Source organism: Nesoenas mayeri (assembly GCF_963082525.1).
Source record: "Nesoenas mayeri genome assembly, chromosome: 3".
Taxonomy (NCBI): domain Eukaryota; kingdom Metazoa; phylum Chordata; class Aves; order Columbiformes; family Columbidae; genus Nesoenas; species Nesoenas mayeri.
In genome coordinates this window covers 32,280,063-32,302,571 of record NC_137544.1, presented here as the reverse complement: position 1 = coordinate 32,302,571, position 22,509 = coordinate 32,280,063, and the positions used below count along the sequence as shown (strand labels likewise).

The window sequence follows — 22,509 nt, the reverse complement described above, 5'->3', positions numbered from 1 at the left end:
TTTCATCATGACTGGCTGCAAAAATGCTTTTAGCTTCAAACAAGGGATGAACCACTTCCCTCTACTGGTTCAAGAGGGCAAAGAATAAAAACTATGATTAGAGAATGCTGCAACAGTTAATTTGAAAAGAGGCAAATTGTGATGTTTTTAGCAGGTGGAGCCTTCTTTGCTCTCTGAAAAAAAACCCTTGCTATGAAATCAGTGGGATATTTCACATAGTTATGGCGGCAAAATTTGGTCTAATATGGCCTGAACTTCCAGTGACCTTGTGTAAGTATTCAGCCCAGAAATCAAGAATTTTCAATATTTTTATCTTTAAAATGTTCAGAATCTTAACCTTTTATTGTTTTTTATTTTTTTCTTAGATCAAACCTGCAATTAAATCTCTGAATAGAGATATGATCGATATTATAATACTTAGAAAGATTATGAATGTTATAATATTTTGTAAATTGTCCCACTGGAAGAAGCAGAACCATTTATTGCTAAAGTACAATTCAGTATGTGAAAGACTGTCGAAATCTGCAAACCGGATTTTTGGAGACTACTCTGGAGACATATGGTCTTTTGAGGTCACCTGAATTCACCCTCTGAAATACGATAGGCTCAAGTATTATTCTCCAACTATTAAAAAGCAGTTTTATATCATCCATTGAATTATATCATCTGAACATCTCTAGCGTAATTTGGGAGAGGCAGGAAGCTGAGTTCTGCACGTCCCACAAAAAGCTGAGTAGATGTACAGCAATAAGGCCTCAATTCTACAGAGAAAAAAAGCCTAAACAACACCAAGAACAAAAAACCCCAAGCAATAAGAGATAACCTGGGTTTTGCATACACTAAAAATAATGGTGCTCAGGATCTCAAGTCCTAACAAAATTTGCTTTCAGCTATGTCTGAATGTAGCCTTTTTTTTTGGTCAGGGATTGGATCTCTCTTCTCAGATGCCACACAGGTTACGATTAATCGTCACCTACTAGTAAAAATAATTGGCAGGATATCTTCAGGAAATTCTTGGGATGGATGATGCTGCTTGATTTTTGCAGATGTTGTTGTCACTCGAGCCAAAAGGTCTTTGCGTTTTCAAATATATATCAATCTCTGGATGGAAACTGTATTAATCATCATTACAGGCAAAACAAGTTGGTGATTTTGCTTCCTATTATAATCATTTTTCAAGATGCAAACAACATGTTATTTCTAGAAGTAGGAGAGTGATATAGTTTTGCGTATCAAGATAATTAGCAGAGATAAACACAGATGAGTATGAAAATTGACTTTTATTACTGTTGAAAAACAGGAGGATAGGGAGGTATGGCAGTGGCACATAGAAGAGAAAAAAGTTTACAGAAATGTCTAATGTTGTCTAGGCACTGCAGTGGAATTAACAAAAAAGTCCAGAGGTTACTATGTCTACTCTATTGATTTTATTTTCTTCTAACAATGGAACATTAGTCAGTGACTTCAGTTCTAAGGAGTCCACTAAAACTGATCTGTGCATAGAAATTTGGATTTTCCTTAGTCATCACCTGAGCAATACTTCAGTGAAGAGATCAAAAGATCTGAACCATCTTGAACCCTTCTCTCCATCTACAGTTTTTGTTTGTAATGTATTGGAATCATCGGAGTAAACAAAGTATCTTAATATGAAATGAAAGTGACCTCCTGGAAATACAGACATCTTCTTTCTAGGATACATGATAATTTTACACAACCAAAGTGGGCCAATTTAGAAAAGCAGCTCACCAACATGTAAAGCTGCCTTTTTCGGCAAAAATAAAATGGTAGGAATTAAAATTATTTAAGAGAAATTAAATTAACATTTAAAAATGGAGATAAACTAATATATAGTATTATTTACATGATATATAAACCCCATATAATATGTAATTATGAAATAATGCACAATATAAAATACACATGTATTTATATTATAAAAGTACCACTGCATGGTGCTTAGTTGCCAGCTGGCATTAAACCACGACACAATATGGTATAAAATAGGTTATGTTTCATATATTTTCAGTGCCACAGAAAATAAACTCTGCATTAAACTGCAAACATGCTTTAGCAGACCAGTTCAAAGCTTTTAGAACTGCAAACACTGTGAGGATTAGTTACAGCACCGTGTCCTGATGCTGAAACTCAAGATTTGATGGGAGCCCCCAGAGTTTGGTGCTGGGAATGGGGTCAGCTCTGCAAAGCGGTTTTGTGCCAATGGGGCTGCACCCCATGGTGTGTTGCTGGCGAGCTCTTCTGTACAGTCTTTGTAAGTCAAGGAGAACTATCCCATGTTTCTTCTATCTATGAATAGTCCCTCCAGGCAGCACCAGTAAATCCCTTTCTTCACAGGCACCTTAGTATGCCTCCACTACACCTTGAGTAAAGCTCTTTACTCAATCATATGTTGCCCTCAAACAAAATAAAACAAAGTTGGAAACTAGTCAAAGACACTTGTTAGCAAAGTTAACCAAATGCAAGACATTTGGAATCTGTGGGTCAAACAATTTTTGAAACTGAGAACAAGGAATATCTTGAAAGAGTGAATACTGGACATATTTAGAATAAAACTAAATATTCCCCTATGAAATTCCAGAATGAAGAAGATGGGTCATATTTTTATTTTGTCATTTTTTTAACCAAGGTTTATAATGAGATCTTAATTTCATCCCCAAAAATGGATCAACTGATGTTACTCATTAATATGCCAATGTACTAAAAGTATATGTACACTGTTCCTGTGTAAGAGTAGCACACTTTCATGATGTCATGATGACAAATATATCAAAATAATGGAATTTTACCTTTTGTTATAGATAGCCAAAATATTCTGCTGTGGGCTGAAAATCACAACAGCTCAATAAATACTGAATTTTAAATTGTGGTTATGGTTACCATTTTTTATTCAGTCAGATAAAGAACAACAACATTAACGGGAACATTTCACCTGTCTTTGTACTGCTAGCAATTAAAGTTCATGGCCCTGCTGAGAACATACTCTATCTATGGACTGAATAAATCCTCAGCAAGTATCTTTATATTATTAACAGCTGGCTCAATAAATCTCAAAAATCTAAGGGCCTCCCGCAAGCTAAGATTAAGTTCAATTGCAAGCCTATCATGGATGTATACTTTATTAGCCTTTTTCAATAATTGATCTTTAACAATATTAATAAGCACCTGCCAGAAGGAATAAAGCACTATTTTTCCAGTTTTATTTGCCTTTAAGACAGTCTGACAGAAACACATTTAAAACCATGTCTTTGACCCAGTGTTCACCAACCCAATTTCTGTCTAACCAGAGAAACAAACCATCAGTAACACATGCAAATCCTTCCCATAAATCTTCACTTATTCTGCCCAGTAACTTAGAAGCCCTGGGAAAACAGGGTTTGCTAGTCACTTTACTATGTCTGAGGCTTTTTTTGGGATGATAGTAGACCACAGTGAAAAAGGCTATTGTTGCGGAGAGAAAAAAAACCTGAGGACTTCTGGAGTGAAAGGCAGCAGGATGGATAATCAGACACACACACATCTGATAAATAAAGAGGCTCATTAGGTCAGACTGTAAGAAAACCACAAAGTTATCAGCAAGAAAAAAACAAAATAACTACAGGCATGGCACGACTTGTGTATGGAGGAAAGGCTGAATAATTTAGGAGTGGTTAGTCAGAAGACAAATATGAGATGGCAGATAGAGGTATGCAAAGTAGCAGACGATAAGAAGGTCTGTTGGATGCCTCCTATTTACCCCTCCTTATAAAAGTGAGATCAAAAGACAATTTAAATCTGATAAAAAGAAGTACAACATGCAATTAACTTGTAAAATTCATTGCCACAGGATATAAAAGTATAACCTGGGAAAATTAAAGAAAAAAATGGATGTTTCTCCCTGAATTGCTGGAAGTAGATCTTTCAGAGGATCCAAATTGCCGCATGGGTCAATCACTGGTTACCCAACGTCCGAACAAAAATATTGTGTGATTGGCTGTTTGGGCTGCAGGTATTAACACCTTTTTTAGAGATATCTAAACATAAGCAAAGCTTGTGTTTTAAACTGTGAGCATTGCCAGTTAATAAACTAAAGCTCAGCAGATACCAGAAAACTGCATTTGAAGAAAATAACACTATCTCTAAAATAACTGAAAATGCCTATTTTTCTAAATGACAATACAGCCAAGAAAAATGCAACCACTGTTTTTAACTGACTGCACCTCTGGCCAGTATGTAGAAAGACACTGAATGGGGCTCCTACATGATCCAGCCCAGCAGGGGAAGCAGTTGTGTCTCTGTGCTGTGTCATCGTAGGCAGGAGCTGCCTTTTCACAGACTTTGCAATCATACTCCAAAATGTCAGGGAGGGCCAGAAGGGCACGGTGTTGAAGTGTCCATCTAGTGCATTCCCAGGTTGTGCATAAAGTGAATGTGATGCAGTGGTATGGGAGCAGAAAGGCCAAAAAAACCCCTGGGAATCAGAGAATCCTAGATGAGAGGGTGAAAGTGGACAGGCAAAAAGTGAGAAGTAAAGGTGATGAAAAGAGCAGGGGAGCATGTCTGTGAGGGAGAGAAAAAGCATGTTTGTAGATGGAGAGGGGAGAGACAGTATTAATAATCTGTTCTCACATTCACAGGGCTGGAGAGAACAGGAGGCATCCAGTATCTAGCTGAGGTATCTAATGCAGGTTTTGAGGGCAGGAACATGGGTTCCCTAGTGTTGACTGAAAGACATTAACTCCTACTTCAAGTTTTCTGAGCTGTTCTCTGGAGGCACACACCTCTCCCTGCTGCCTACAGCCAGAACTTGCATTCCCAACCTACACAACTATTTTGGATGTTTGCGCAGTCAGTGTGAGTGCCTCCTGGGACTCCTCTGTTTCTGTAAATACAGATTTTACTCAGACAACATGGAAATGGAGATTTCCAGCCACTTTTCATCCTCAGCTGCTACCCTGCTTGCAATTTGCATGTGGGTAGCTTAAGAGAGACCACGGTGCGAAAAAGAAGCTTTAAATGTTTTGGAGAACACAAGTGTGGGGCACTTTGTGGCCACCCTTGAGACCTCCCAGTGTAGGAGATATGAAGAAAGAAATAGAAGCTCTGTTCTGTGCCTGTCCGAGAGGGTAGAAAGCATTATCTGGTAGCCCTCTCACAAACCAAACAGGAGGCAATCCCAAAATGAGATCTTCAATATAGTGGATCATGCCACGCTGTGTGACAACCTCTCCACTCTGCCTTGTGACATTTCCATCTGAAACGAAGCAGCCTCCAGCATGGGGGTCTCATGATCAGGCTGGGCTGGCGAAAAGGAGCCCCAGGGCTGAAGGGGCCAGGCCTTGGCTTGGCTGCTCCCAAGATGGTGGCACACAGGCCCTGGGCCACCAGGACTGGGTGGCATGAGGGTGGAAGCAAGCGGCTGGAGCTTTCTCTTTCTACATCAGGCACGGCTTAGGCCAGACTCAGATAAGCCTTTACACCATTTCGGAGCGTACATAGGTTGCCATAAAACAGATCAGGAGGATACCTTCCTTAGATCTGTTATTGACAGCAATATCACCTATCAGCAAAAAGGTCAAATCCTCTCTTTTGAGAGTTAATCAACACAAGCTTAAAGGTAAAAAAATGTAATTTTTCTTTAGGAGGAGTCCACAGTTTATGGGAACCCAGTGCTTAAGTGGTAGGAGTGGGAAAGGAGGAAATTAAAATGTGCAGAACATGCCCAATTTGCCATCTAGAAATATGCAAATATTTCTACTTAGCTGTATTAAACTTAAGATATAAATATTGTAACTCTGTTATACAATGTAACAATGTTGTTACATTGTCAAATCCTTCCTAATTGCTGTATTTAGCATAGCAACTGTAAAAAGGAGGAACTAAAAAACTGTACTTGCTCTTCTTGTACACAAGTCTTTTCCTAATGTAGCAGTTGGAGGGTAACCATTCGAGGCAGGATCATAAAAATAGAGATTTCCTGCAATTCCCACTGGACTACTCTGCCCATCTGTCACGTTAGCAGTGCTAGTGGCAACACACCGTTCTCTGAAGGGATGTAAAAGAATGGAAACATCTGTGGAAACTGAATTTCCTCAAGCTTCGTGATCACTAATAAGCTAGCTGCAAGGCTGGGTGACGACACCTGGCAATCAGTTTGACTATACTGAACGTAACAGTGGGCAAAGCTTGTGTTTTAAACTGTGAGCATTGCCAGTTAATAAACTAAAGCTCAGCAGATACCAGAAAACTGCATTTGAAGAAAATAACACTATCTCTAAAATAACTGAAAATGCCTATTTTTCTAAATGACAATACAGCCAAGAAAAATGCAACCACTGTTTTTAACTGACTGCACCTCTGGCCCTTTTCGTGGAGACCTCATTCACACACAGATGACCTGAACAGAAATAAACTAGTTTTAAGCAAAGGCAGAAATGAAGTCACAAAACTGAACAAGTGTTAGAGTAATCATTGTAAACTAGAAGCACCAAAGAGACAGAAAGACATACAGCAAATATAAGATAGCAGCATGCTGCATGGTGAATGTAAAAGGAACAAAGTCATCTGTGCAAAAGGATTATTAAACGTGTTACTATTACAGAAAAGTGTGAAGGAGGTGGTTGTGCACAATACAACACCTATGGTGATCATTTCTCACTACATTTCCTCTGTTTGCATAGCACTTTCAAACCACCCTACAAAGATTCCTGCAGTATATGGCAAGCCAATAATTCCAAAGACCTCTTGAAATATCTTCATTTGTGCTCACAGAGGTGAGGCTGGGACACCATGAGAGAAAGGACAATTTGATTGACTAACACTAGCAAGAGTAGTCAATCATGGCTCAAATAGTCAGATCGACAGTTGTCTAATGTACCACACTGAGGTATTAATGTTGAAATTTATGTTAACATGCTGCTGAAGCACCCCTAAGTAACTATAGGCATGGTAATAAAGTAGAAGTCACACTGAAAGTGGCTTTTGAAATGAAGTGGTACCGCAAGCCAGGGATACCACAGCCCTTGTGAGACGCAGCACATGTGCCAATGATAAAGGGCACTTGCAGAAGTCCAAAATAGCAAACACCTAGTCTAATGGGATGCTATTTTGGACCAATATGGAAATATGCCTAAACGATTCAGATTTTTGCCTGGAGAGCAGCATTTGCTGCTGCAAAAGCAAGACCTGCACAGCCACTGAAGTGGCAATTCCTCTCACAGAGGAGCTACGGGACGGGAACCAGCTGACGATGATCTGAGATGGGAGTTACAAGGAATGTCACACACTGAAGCAGCTGATCTGCAGCACAACATCTAGAAATAAGCCAAGAAAGCTGAGTATGTTCTTCTAAATCAACCAGGCTCTGAAATGTTACTCACTTCATTAAAATAAATAAATAAATTATATATATATATATATATATATTTTTTTTTCCCCTAGGAACAATAAAATTTGAACAACTGTTGTACCGCTTTTCAGACTCCATATGCTGAGGTAGTTGGATAAGTGCATTTGGCACAATCCTGTCCACTTCTAACTTCCACACCAGTGCTTACATTAACAATTACTTAATTTGGATTGGAGAATTTACTTGTATGTTTGGAAATCTGAGCAACTATCTTGTCTATGGATATGATGGGAATTCAGCCTAGGAAGTCAGGACATGAATACCTCAAATCAAATAAAGAGAGGTAGTGGAAAGAAAGGTATTTCTATAAGCATCTTCATATACTGGCTATCTCTAGTAGCAACAAGTTTAAAGCCAGTCTCTAAAAAGTGTGAGCAAAATTGAACATATCAACTCTGAAACCAGAGAATATTGACTCATTCTAGGTCTATCAGTTGCTTACCTCCTTCTTACTGCACATTTCCAAGTCATTGAAACTTTGTGGGTTATAAGTAGCACTGGAAGTTCTATTATACACACTTATACCATGAAATATTTTATAATACATATTATTTATTAATATTTAATAATAACAACAAACAATTATTATTATTACACTACAAGACATTTTCTGAAATTCAAATATGAGATATCATCAGTCGTTTGAAAGACTCCATGAATCATTTACAGAATCTCAGTATGGACAGAGAACCTCATTATTTCAAAATCACTTGACTGTGACATTTGACTTCAGGAGACTTGCCTAACAAAAGTGAACTGAATTAGGAATTGCTGAAGATTTTAATGCAGGTACTACCTTATGATTGGGAAAAAATCTTCATGCCTTATAAGAAAATAATTCTAACATTACAAGTGAATTCTTTTTAGTAAAAGGTCTCTGGCTTTTTAACATGCTTTCTGTCACAAACCTGTCTTCATTCTCTGATTCTTCACATCCCAGGGCTCTAACCTATTTCATTCATTCTGGTGTGGATCTCTTTTAATTTGTACTGTTGGAAGTATCTATTTACAAATGACTGATTATTCTTCAGATAAACAAAATCAAAGTTTCTCATGTAGCAGATGACTACAATTAACACCAGGTGACAGGGTAAAAGAGCATCTCTCCCTGGACCAATTAAGAATTATTTATTGATGTTTGGATAGTTTCAACAGGGCTGAAGTTTCTTGCACCATATCTCCCAGAGCAAGAATTGAACCATACTTTATCCAGAAAGCACAAACTGCATTATTGGCTATTCTGCATGTTTCAGAAAATGCTTCTATTTTTGATGATGAAGAGAAAAAGATCCAGACTGAATATAAAATACCTACCCTAGGGAAAAGGGAATTGGTTTGTTTCCATGAATCACTTTGTTTTAAATTAATCATACTGATTAGTTTTCAATGAAAAATCATTTAATCAGAAATCTCACATGAGCCTTGTTGACTTCCTTCATCAGCAGATGTCTCACCAACTGCACAGAACAGGGATGCAAAAAAATCTCAGCCCTCATATCAAAATCTCAGTCTACAAGCCTCGGGAAGATGAAACGTGACACTACCCACAGCTGCCCAGCGGGAAAGAAGTTGCTAGACACACCTCACTTGGGTTGCCCAGGTCATGGGAGGCACTTGAAATGACAGGGTAATGTAATGACACAAAAAAACATGCTAATCAACAAATACAGGCTGCTGAATTCTTTAGCACACACCAGAAATTTCAACATGAACTGCGTTGTACCAAGCTTGCAGGTTTCTTTTGAATAGCAGACACACAGCTTCTAGAAAGAGAAGACCAGAGCCTGATGTCTTTACTCATAGCAAATAGTACCTTATTCAGCAGTGAGGGAGATAGTCAGAAAAAGTAAATGCGAAAGAGCCCATAGATGATATCCAAAAGACATTCTTTTTCCTGCACATTTCTAAAAACTGTACTGCGAAGATTGTCAAACATGAAGGTATGCCACTAAATATTAGTTTTAAAAACCTACACAACTTGGAACTGTTTTAACCTAAAGAGCACCTCTGTTCATTGCATATAATTATGACTGCTAGAATTATGTGAGGAAATTTCAATTTCCAGTCTTAATACTCCTACTACTACTATCAGAGTATTTTCTGGAGTGAAGTGGGCAGCGTGTTCTGAGATGAGTTCAAGTCAGGCTGGCAGGAGATCCCTCCAGCATGGAATCTGCTCACGCTGGAGCTTGGTTTTGCTGGGATTTATAATGAGATGTGATGTGAGATGTGCCTCCTTGGTCAAGTATATACTTAATTACAAACTATCGCTGGGTTATTTAGAGTTCAAATTATACTGAAGAGAGGCTGTTTATATTGTTTATCATGAGCAGCAGATTTACTATCTGTCTGTATTCAAACTATATAACGTGTCTAAGTGCCAAGGTGACAGACACACAACCTATCATTACATAAATATATTGAATTAATTAAAATTAAAGGTTCAGCAGATCTTGTAGCACACTAGATACGGATTTGTATATAAAGGTTTGACAAAAGTGCCATATGATGGTTCATTACCACTCTAATTAATGAAAAATAGATCCAGTAATATGCAACAGCCGCTGCTATCATTTAATGCTCTGAAATGAGGTTTGCCAGCCATGAAGTTCAAGAGCCTGATTACAGATAATGGACTTAAGCTTCCTGTTAGGAATTTGTTCATTCTGCAGGCTCAACAGAATTTGAACTTGTGACATTTCCATCATGCTGTAGCTTGACTAGAGGTAAAATAGGAGCAGCTGTGGGGAAACTACTAATGGACTGAAATACATGAAACCTTTCACTGGGCTGGATCACCAGGAAGCTGCCCTGGAGAAATGTTATATTACTAGAAGTGGGCTCAAATTTAAGGGCAAAAAAATCTGAAATAGGAATTTCAAACACTAAACTTAAATCTAGAAGTCGCATGAAGTTTAGACACTAAAATTTGCTGCTTCCAGCATTTGAAGGGAAGTGTGCTCATGGGCTCTTCACTTGCCATTGCTGGGCTTCCTCACGTAGGAGTCCCAAAGTCTCCTACAGAGTCAGTGGAGAGAAAGAAGCTCCTCTGAAAGCCCAGCAGACTTCAGACATGCAGGTGAGATTGGCAGGATCTTACTCTTCTGACTTACAGCTCATTATTTATTATTCCTCATTGTTTTTATAACGTGCCACCATGCAGGAGTCATCCTCACAGACTGAAATTTCATTGTGATGGTAAAACATCTCATACACACAGGACTGTAGCCAGAAGTTTAATTTTGTCAGGTCACATGTCAGGTCACATCTAGGAAGCCCATTGCTAGAGAAAGGACAATGAACTCTACATTTATTTCAGTGTCCCTGAATGGCTTGACAAGGGGGGAAGTAATACTTTTTTCCCAATTTGAAGACATGTCCTCTTTTGTCTGGGGTATCTTCAGGGAGCACGGTTCTTCCTAAGGCACGGGCAGACACAGGGTTCTTCCCAGGCATCAGTGTCTCTGGCCCTGGAGGCAGCAGCTGGGAGATGCTGTGCCTGGATTGCTGCTCTTCTGCACACTATAACACACCAACATTCCTTAGCAGGGCTAACAGCCAAGCTGCAGACTGATAGACCCAGGAAATTTAGAATTTGCAGAAGTACAGCTGTAAGAATATACCTGGAAGGGCACATAGGTATGCCCTTTATGTTACATACACAAGCTCATATACAATGAGAGAAAGTGAGGGACGGCAGCTAAGTCCTGACATGGAACAAAATACAAACCAAGGTTTAATACTACACTATTATTTCCATTTTTACAGAAATAAACAAGGGTACAAAACTGTCAAATAACTTGATAGATATAATTACTAACCTGGTAGCACTCAGCAATGCTTGATGAACTAATTTGTCATGGTAGTGACATTGTAGGCACATTAACATAAGCACAGAGCTTTGGCCCTGAATATTTTTTTCTGGTTATTAGGTTATTAATGGAAAAAAATAAAGGCTGTCTGAATGTGACCCTTGAGGCAATCCTCAGATTTATTATTTCCAGTTCTTAGGCCATTCCTTTATGCGATTTGTGTTTGATCACAAAAACAATCAGAGAACAGATCTGCTGGAGATATATAGCAGTTCTAATTAATAGTAAACAGACTAAGTCTTCTAAACCATTATTATTCCACTGTAACAATAAACAGAAAGAATACCTGATGGATTACTAAGTAAATAATTAAACAAATGTATGAAAAGTGATAGGCCAAAACTGGCCATGTGCTTCTAAGGAGACCTTAGCACTGAGTTCACTGAGTTCCCCTTGAAGCCATCCTTTCTCCAGGCTGAACAAGCCCAGGTCCTTCACCCTCTCCTCATAGGGCAAAGGCTCCAGCACTGATCATCTTGGTTGCCTTAAATGAACTCCAGTTTATTGACATCTTTCATGTAGGGTGTTGGAAGGGGCAAATTGAGTGTAGTATTTGATATGTGGTCTAATGAGTGATGGTGCTCTAGCTAACACTGCTGGGGCACGCTTTGCCATGACTGCAAAGCCAAGGTGACTTGCTAAAGGTTCTTCGTCAAAAGATCAAATCTGGAGAGATGCTGAACACCAGGAACTCCCTTCAGGGACACTAAAGTCCAGAAAAGATACACAGAATAATTAATGGCAAGAAATTCAAGCTACTGGTTTAGTTTCCAGAAGCTGCGCCAGTAGCTGTACAGTGTTTTGCTGAACAAAGCTCCCTTTTCATCCAGTGAACCAACATAGGAAGTCATCCACAAGCAAAAGACTGTTGGCTGCTAATTGATTCTGCCAGCAAGTGATGCAGTTGCAAGGGGGACAGAGAAGACGCTTTTAAGGCTAGAGGTTGCCTGTATGAACACAGGTGCAACAAGAAATCAGGTGGACTCCAGAGAAAAGAGGAAAAACCACAATCAGGTTAAATAAAGCCCAACACTCACCAAGGCCCATGTCAGGAGACCTGCCTGAACTATTTCACAAACCGTAGGAGGGTAGTTATGGGCTGTTTAAAGGCAAGGGTGAAAATCTGCATCAGTCATCCCAAGTTAACATGCAGAGCTTTTAACAAGGAAGAACCTCTCTGTTCACTTTTGCTGGCAATTAACACCTCAGACTAAAGTTAATCACTGGCAGAAAACTCGCCAGCTGAATGGAGACAAGAGATGGAAGAGAAACAAAAAAGCTGAATCAAACAAACTGCTAGTGTTTCCACACAACAGCATTTGGGAAGCAGCAAATCACTCTGAGATGTCAAATGATTCTAGTAAGTTAAAATTCTTTAAAGATTTATATGTTTCTACTAAGTTCTAAATGGCTGAAGTAGGTTAATTTTACCAAATTAAGAATCTGGTGCTTTCTTCCAATTGTGTGCTGGCAAAACCTGACTACTGCAAAGGTTCAGCTGTACCACAGAATCCTGGAATAAAGGTAAGTCTGGTTAAGGAGGGCGGCCGTGTTTGTTGATGCCAGGGAGAGTGAATGTCTAAATTTCTAGCCTTCCCTTGACAGGTGGCTGGTAAAGGCTGGGAAGATTCTTGAACTTTCTTTCCACTTTTGGCCGGGCATGGGAATCTCAGAGCAAGTGTGTGACCTGTCACCAGGCGGGGTGGGGTGGGGTACTGCTGCCTGAACAAAACAAGTGCCAATCCCAATACTTGCCCCTCTCCTACAGTGCCATAAAATAGCGTAGATGAGGTTAGTCTTTCCAAGGAGGAGACAGTCTGCGATGCCATCCACCTACACATGCATCTCTTGCTAAAGACCCTTTCTCTGCTGTGGGAATTCCTCAGTGGGAGAAGGTATGGATTTACCAGGGAAAGAGCCAGAAGGCTAAAGCTTGCATTAGCCCTAACCAGTGCATCAGTCTGCTATGCCACGGGACACCTGAATAACTTTTTTTTTTAGACCAGGATGGCAGTAATCTACACGACAACTTGTTATTCACTGTTTACGCTGAGACCCATGTGTGTACTGGCTTTAAGCATGAGACTTCATGTGCCGGCTGCCATATAGATGCATGGGAGAATATGTTCCCTGCCCCGGTCGATCTATAAGTTAATTTAAGATACAGGTAGATTAAATTAAAAGCTGCAGAGAGGAAGAAAGTTGAGACAGAAGTTGAGACATTGACATCCTGAAGTTCCACAGATGTTCTGTAAAAAGAATTTGCTCCAAACCATCGGAAAAATAAGAAATTATCAGATACATTTGGTTAGCCATCCTTGGTTTCTACTTTTTTTTTTTTTTCCTGCAGTTTCTTTTTCAACGTAGGGTTTTGTATGGCTGTAGGCTTATTCACCATTCTCATGGACAATTTCTAGAGCAAAAAGGAGAGGAATAGTCTCTTGAAATAGTTGTATAAGTATGCTATGTCCTATGCCAGAGTCACTGGCTGAATAGATACCTGGACTGTCATGCATAAAGCAGCAATGCAGGAAGTAGGAACAACATCCAAACTCATTGCAATGTACACATATCTGATCACAGAAGTTAAATAAGATGAACACAGTGTATGCACATATGTGTGTAGTATCTATGCATGTATATACAAGATGTGTAATATGTCCATTAAATGCATACAGCTCCCACGTATTTCAGTGAGATCAGCTCTCAGCCCTTCATTCTTCCAATATACATGCCAGCTGTAGGACACGCATAGGAAAACGCCTTAAGAAAAATGGATGGACTGGTATTTAGGGACTTTGTGATTTTATATCTGGAAAAGCCCAGGGCAGATGACAGCTGACACACAGCTATTCTGAATTTACACCCAGTTACTGTAAACAGAGTCTGATTCCAGTAGTTTTTATTCAGAACGGAAACAGAAGGGGAGGGTGTTTATTTTTATCTTAAAGTAAACTAGAGGTGGGACACTCACCTATTACACAGAATGGTTTCCTTGCAAAGCGCAATCTTCCTTGCCATCCTCGGTATCGACAGCAGCATCCAGCAGACCAGATACGAATAATAAATTCCAAACCAAAGACAACAATCATGACAAATTCCTAGAAAGGGCAAATAAGAAAAATGCCTGTTACATGTAACCAACACTGAAGCGCCAGGAAACTTACGACTACTGTGTGTGTCTAGCAATCCCACCTTGAGCATCTGAAGATTTACACACAGAACAGTCCCCAGACCTTCTTAGTAAATGGTGCAAGTCTAACCCAAACAAAATTAAATATCTGCTAAGACTGGCTACTAAATATGAAACATTGAAGAACTAAATCATATACAAAAAATATAAAAGCAAAATAGTCAGTGAGTCTGGATACTGAGGATCAGACCTCAAGTAATTTAGACAGCTAGTGAAGAACATGTTATATATCCACATTCATAAAATCAGATCTTCATTTGATGGCTGAATGTTTTGATAGATATATTATCATTGTAGGAATATACAGATGAAGTGACTGAGATGATGCAAAATCATTTAGGAAATCAATTTGTTCCCAGAAGTATGTTAAGATACACACGAGTGTTATTACATACAATGGGCATGTAATTGTTTGTAGAACAGTAAATGGATGTTCACACTAGGCATAACTTTCCCTGGACAACTTGTGAATGAACGTATTTAAAAATCTCTCCTTGTCTGGCTTGTTTTTTTTCACACTGGAACCTTCTTTAAGACTGTCCATTTTAATAGCATCAACCTGTAATTACGCAATTGCTATTGGAATAAATTTTTCAGTACAACAGTGAGGTCAACGGAGTTGCAGCAACAGAGACTGGAGCACAATTCAGCTCGGAACCTTAAGGAAAACTGAATCCCTACAATATGCAGGGATACAGTACGTACACAGTGGTATGGAATTCTAAACTCAGATACTCTTCTGGAATACCATGATAAAGTTATGGGTTTTGAGATGATAAAATAAAAATCTGTGTGTTCACCAAAAGAAGGAGAAGAAGTGCTTGAAGGAGTTTCTTAAACAGCTCATCAAGAAGAAGAGGATTAAAGTTGTATTTTATTTGGCAGCTGAATGTGTTTCCATGTCCAGGAGAAAGCTGTTCCTTGTCAGCCAATTAATTTGTTATTCCTGCAGGATGAGGACTAGTGTGGTACTGGTCAGGAAGAACTGCAAAGGAGTTAAACAGAGGAATATTTGCAAGTGTAGGGTTTATCCAGTATTGACTTTTTCCCAATAAACAGTTTGCATGTTTTTAGACTGTGAGATCCTATAACTCTACAAACTGATAAGGCTGTAAATATCACATATGTCAACTCGGACATTAATTTACCTGAACGAATGGCATTATTAACATTCTGTCATGTACTGGTGCTTTACTAGCTTATGATTAGTGGCAGTACATTGAAATATTGTCAGTTTAATTTGCTTTTGCTGTCAAAGAAAAATTTGAAAACATAGTATTTCTCCCTAAAATGTCAGCTTTTATAACTGAATCATATTGAAAGAGTTTTTAAAACCTTCTTCAGTATCTTTGTTTCCAATTTTGTAAATCCCATATTGAATGCCTAAATTACAAAAGCAGAATGAGATCCCTCTGCTAAAAATGTCATATTTTTTCTTAGAAAAGAATATATATGGAAAAATGAATGTGATTGTTTAAGGTTTTCTTTTTATTCATTCTGCTACAAGAAACTTCAACTTAATTCCATGGACAGAGTTATTGTACATCTTCAGAAAGGATTATGTGCAAAACTGAAAGAGTTTTCCATATAGTAACAATAATTCTTAATAGTTGGCTATCATGTGGTATATGTCCTTATAGGAAATTCTGTGTAGGCCAAGAATAAAATGCACAAGAGGCCAACTGGAAAAATGGAAGAATATGTGTTTTAGTAACTTGACTACCACTCTTACAGTGGTAGTGAAATTATGAATTGTCAGATCTGTTTTACACATTGTTAACTGATGTCTCTGAATTAATGGGGGTGCATGGTAGGGATCCATGCCGTTTGACATCTGACTCTCTGCGTGAAGTTTCTTCTTTGGGGCACAGGTAGGAGATACTAAAAGAGAGGAGGCCAGCAAAGCATGAAACATTATTTGCTTCCAGTTCCTATTTTCCTTGTTAAAATCTAATCACACTTCATTTGACTGAAGTTTGTCATTTTCCTGGAAAACAGACTCTGTGTACAGATGCGTGAGAAACACCTCTTGCTTTGGAAGGACGCTGGAATGGCCATGGGCGTCTTAGAGGAGCTGATCGCACACGCAGGAGCGTGTCCTCCATCACAGCTCAGACCCCAGCGGGGCCTCTGATGCAGAACTGGCAAGAACAGAAAGTACTTAACGATTCTGGAAGGACTGGTCTACAGCTTCAAGTCGTTTAAATCAGTATCAAAACAAATGCGGGTAGAAGTTCAAAAGAGGTAATTTTTTCGGTAGTGTACTATTCTTCCAGTCGGTGCTATGCAGTTTTGTATTATCTGTGCTACTATTACCAATTACTATTTGCTGTGCTTGCCCAGTTATACAACGAGGAAAAAGGTCATTGTGTGCTGAATGCACGTGTTTGAGCGTCTCTTGTACTACATGGTGTACTCATATGGCAGAGGCAGAAATCCTATTTGTCTCTCACACACAAATGCATATACACGTACTAAAATAGAAACTTAATGGAGATATATCTATTCTGAGAAAGAAAAAGAGCAAAAGGATGTTTTCTCAAGTGTTTTTTTTTTTGGAGCAAGAGTATAAGATTCTTCCTGGAGATGCAATGTGAAATATCCTTGTTCATTCCGTGAGAAAAATAGTTATGATTTCTAGCAACATTATGAATTTATGCACAGTGATGTTATCTCAAAATCAACTGAAGTTTCTGCTATATAAGTGAATTTTAACAACAGCCACTGTAGTTATAGTAAGTGATCTCAAATGCGGTACATCTGGCTCTGTGCACTGGAATGCTAAAAGAACTGCTGATTTTAAAAATACTATATATTATTTTCTTCCACACAGATCAAATTTCTGGAGGTTTTAAAATACAGTATAAGCTTTAGTAACGGAAAAAACATTGAACAAAGTGGAAATGGGGTTTTACACTTTTGCACTGTCTGAATTAGTGATATTTCAAAATGACCCTTATATCCTGGTCATTCCAACTTGCTCAAAGAAAAACTGATTTTGAAGGGAACACATATCATCATGTGTAAAGTCTAAAGGAAAAGGATTTTCCTAGAAAACATGAATGCATTGAAACAGAAACTCTTCGTAGTAGTACATATGACAGTTTTGTTGTATTTTAGATTGGTTCAGGTTGGAAGCAGAGAGAAACAAAGAAACCAACACCACTGTGAAAAACACAATGTTTTAGTAATCAGCGCACTCAGTCACAATGTAAAGTCAAACCTCTGTCAGGGTTAATGCAGGCCAGGGAATGACATTATTTTTTCCTACGGCAGCTGCACAGTCATGAGGTTCTTAGTTTCACAGACAGATATTGGGAGGATGTATCCCAAACAAAATCAGGATATATATTTTTTTAATTTCATTAGGAATGGCTTATTACAAAATTAAGCATAAATCTAGGCTTTTAAATAACTTGATTTTAGTTCCATAGCAATTGCAACGGAAAATCAGAACATAATTGAAAAGGTATGTGATGGAAAAATCATATGATTTGTAGCCTTGCTGTAAAAACGATGCATTCCAAGTATCTCTGTCCGATGTATAATATGCTGGAACCTCATTAATTTTGGATTACTTATGAGATATGAATAACATTTACATCAGAACAGGAAAATCCTGCACTGTTGATAAATCTGGCCTCCTTCAAAATTCAGCAAGGCTGTATTTGAACTGATGAGCAAGCTTAGACCCACTGGAAACCTAACCCTTCACATCCTAGGTAGAGCAGGGATGATTTGGCCTGTGTAATTTCTTCCTTTTCCCCTATCTTGTCATCCTTTTGCAATCCCAGCGGCATCTAGCCCTGCACCACAGTTACCACAATCAGTAACTTTTTGGGGTATTTAAGCTGACAGTAACTGATATGGCAGATGCACTGGTGGTTCGAACACTGGAAATTCTTTTTTCCTTCTCAAAGCACAGTTCATCCCGACTGACGAACTCTTCATTCTGAAATGTTTCTGCATACACAGCTCCAATTGCTACAGGGAACTATGCAAATGCAAGAGAAGCAAGGCACTCTACTGCTGGAGCAACGAGGGTCACACAAGTGGCAGGAAAGGAAAATAAGATGTCATCCGGAGCAAGGTTTCTATTAACAAAAGGTCCTGAGGGAAAAGGGTTGATAATTACTTAAATCAAGCATACTTTGTACAATACAGCTATGATAAGCACTTTGTATGTAGTTTTTCCTATCTAATTAGGATACAAGTGATGATTTGCTGAAATTGCCTACATTAATATGCTTCTCAGGTAGTTTTTAATGGTAAGGATTTCCCTAAGCATAATATTATAACAGCAAAAAAAATTATTTCATCACAGATTTCTTGTTCACTAACTTAACTACTTATTAACACTGTACATGATTTGCTGCTGCTGTAATCAAGTGCCTTCATTGTAGACCACAATTTCTGGGAATTAGAGCCATTGTCGAGATGAGAAAATGACCAAGTTGAGCACTCTGTGCTGGTCTTCTAGAATGCTCTTAGTTATTTACCAATGTATAAATGAGCTGAGGTTTGGATATAAGAAATCTGCCCACAAGGAAATGGCTCTGCTATTACTTTAATTATATTTCTTGTATGGAAATTGTGTTGTTAAGTATTCTAAAGTCTAGTGAAGTAGGACAACAGAGCTGCAGACTGACGTAAGGAGCTGTCTGCCTTGAGCTCATAGGAGAAGAGGGTCTACAAGTAATATTGTCTGAACAAATCAAATTAATCCCCTGAAATAAGGTTTAATAAGGCCAAAAGTGTTTCCCTACCAAAGACAACACCTATGCGGTGTTGTAGCTGCACTGCAGAAGCTCATGTGGTGTAAATCAGCACAGCCTCGCTGCACTAACATAACAGCAGGAAGAGGAGGAGCAATGACACAGCTCAGGAAGTGTCCCCTCTTACCTAAAAACTCATCAACAGGAAAGTCCACTGATTCCAAATCAGTTGGAAAAGAGAGAGAATAAACATGTTCTCATCCTTCAATTTATGGGTGACTGGTTTAAGAATGTCACCAACTACTAAAATCTCTTTATCATGACACATAATGAATAGTTGATACTATTCAAAAAGAAATGCTTTATTATTGTCAAAGAGGATGAGATTGTTTTCTCATTCGATTAAAGAAAGAACATAACACCTCATCTTCTGCATCCCTTTCTCAAGCAAAAAAAACCCTCTACTGATTCAAAGTACCGAGCACCAGAGTTGGACTCTACACATTAAACAGACGCTATTGGGATGCAAGAGGAACTGCAACACTAGTCCGTCTCAGAGAAATCCCAGGAACGTTTGAGCTTCAAATAGTTGTGATGCAGAGCTGGTGTAGGACTAGGGACACTTCTGTTACACCGGCTGGTTTCCAGATTAAAATCAGCAGATATGAATATGAATATGTGCATGCATTATTGTTCAAAATAATAGTATAATTTGAAATAATAGTATAATTTGAATACACTTTTTTTTTTATTCCAGATTCAGCATTAGAAGGGGAGATCGTAGATCTAAACAGCTAACAAGTATATCTACACATATGCAATTAAGGAACTAATGTTTTAATTCTTTCCAACCGCAGTTTAACAGAGGGAGAGGCAGCTATAAATCTGAAAACATAACCCAGAATAGACCCTATTAGTGGCATATAAATCACAACCAGAGACTTCAGTTCAACTCCCAGTGCAAGACACAATAAGCACAAAATGGAATTTATGCACCTTTTTATCATTTATTAGTTTTATAATGAATGTGATACTTCTACTACACTTGCTTTTCCAAATTATGATTAAGATTTCTCATGCTGATTATCTGTTAATAGAGGATTATTGAGAAATCTTTTCTGTGCCTTTTAATCTAACACAGAGCTACGAGTCTATTGATATAATATTAAAACCCAGTGCTATGCTTGGTTTTAATTAGTCACATGTTATATAGGATTTCTGCTATCCAACTCCCTTTACCTTTTTGTGTTTATTACTTGAAATGGCACCTATCAGTCGTGCTTCTTTATTCACTTAAAACAGAAAAAAGCCCAGAATTTTTATGTCAAGTAAAACCAGTTTCGAATCAGATTGTAAAAGCAGGCACCAGAATTAGGTAACTGCCATTTAATTACGTTTCTTATAATTTCTTATAGAGTAAATGCAAGTATTTACTGTATATTCCTAGCACTGAAACTGGGCTCACTTTCCTCAGCACTCACAAAGGGAGGACAGACACCCTTCTGACCCTCCAGAGCAGCAGACCCACTTCACGCCACCGTTACCATGTCAGTGCATGTGTGGGCAAACACATCCCAAAACTCCTTTTGCCTTTTAGCCTTTGGTGGATGCGGTTCTTTGAAGAACACCCCGGTGTTCACTGAAAACCCTTTCTCAAACTGGGAAAATGGCAAACGCTGACTTCACCACCCCACATGTCTCTCCTGCTCTTCTCCAGATACAGCATCATCCTTAAATAAGGTGTTTTCCAGCCATTTTCACCCCCTGCTTTGTGCCAGATCACTTGTTTATATGTCAGGTACAACTACACTTCTGAGAGAATTCCTGAAAGGAGATGACAGCCATAGAACTCACACTATAGAATTATCTTCTATTTTCCAAATAACACCGTATTCTGCTTTGTGCTTGTTCACATTTTCATTCTTAGTAGTGAGGTATCAGGGGTAAATGGTCTCGTTCTGGTTTTAAAATTATCTGGATATTGAAAACAATGAAGCTCGGTACAGCTGTACCCAGGCCTTGAATTTCCTTTGTGATTTCTTCACGCATTTTTTTCCTCTGTAGTCACGTTTCTGATGCCATACGTCACAGGCAGAAGTTCAAGCACATCTCTCTGTAGCAACACAGCTCCCAAATCTTCCTTTTGAAATGTTTGTGAAGAATTCGCTATCTTTTGCCGTGTCCAAAAGGAACGCGGAATGGGTGCCAGAGCCTGAATCCTTTTATACTCTGGCATCCATGTTAATTTTGCATTGATGCAAGGTTTTTAGGCTAATTGTTACGGCTGAACACATGTATGTGAACCAACTGATAACATTTGACACACTGTATGGCAGAGCGGGACAAGATGGCTATTCTTTTACTTTTTGGTCTTAGCATATTTGGAGTTGTTAAATCCTAGAGACTTTGCAAATGATACTTGCTGTGACTGTTTTTAAAGTGATTTCTTCTTGCAGTTTCCCAGTTTGCAAAGTTCATTAACAGTTTGCCTTGAAGTATGTCAAGACATGATTTTACCACTGGGAGACCTATGGGCACCTGGGATGATATACATTGATACACTTTCAGTACCAAATGTATTCAGAAAGCAATTTTAAGAAAGTGTTTTCTCACAGTTGGTAACTTGGCAAAAGGGACTTTGGAAGGCACTTTACCCAATCTACCAAAATCCTGCTTATACAGGATTTTTCAAGTTATTAACTTCTGTCATCTCACCAAATATTTCTGTTACTTGAACAAGTCTTTGGTTGCAATATTTTTGTTCAGTTCCTTAAGTTCAGTGAAAAAGTTGAGTTGGTCCCCTCTTTTCAGTCCAATAACTAGACTATGAGAGCCAATATATCAACTCTTGTGTTTATAAATGATGTCATTTGCTAAGCGTTTCGCAGCTTTTCCTATTATCTTTTTTTCAAGGCTTATGGAATTTTGGTCTCCTGGAAAAAGGAAAGAACAAACTCCTTCCACATCCTCTCAAAAACATACATATATCTTTGTGAGACATTTATTTCCTGTGAGCGTATCATCATATGGTGCAATCAACCAATTCCTGTCTGGTTCAGATTTGATACCAAAGTTGTTATCCTGCCTATGACACAACAACTAAGCACCTTGTGGAAGCCTACAAGTTTATAATGGCCAGTACTTATTTTGCTAATTTATCATTTTAGCTCACCCACAGTTCACAGTCCTCAGGACTGGATGTAGTTCCAGTGTGTGTCTGCGTATTTACCACTACCTACACCTTAAACCCTCTTTGGATTTTGGTATTATAGGTATGTCTGCTCTGGACCCTTCCAGATATTTTTGATATTTGCCTGCATTTTGATA

At 38.5% G+C, this 22,509-nt stretch overlaps 1 protein-coding gene across 5 annotated transcripts in view; it reads right to left on the bottom strand.

Moving 5' to 3' along the window:
- KCNQ5 (potassium voltage-gated channel subfamily Q member 5) overlaps nt 1–22,509 on the bottom strand; it is a gene marked incomplete at both ends in the record, with an annotated part of 282,555 nt that overhangs the window by 52,310 nt on the left and 207,736 nt on the right. For all 5 annotated transcript variants that reach the window (XM_080342254.1, XM_080342250.1, XM_080342253.1 and 2 more), the window contains one exon: nt 14,249–14,375. In XM_080342254.1, coding sequence (XP_080198380.1) covers nt 14,249–14,375 — 127 coding nt within the window. The remainder of the gene's footprint in view (nt 1–14,248; nt 14,376–22,509) is intronic.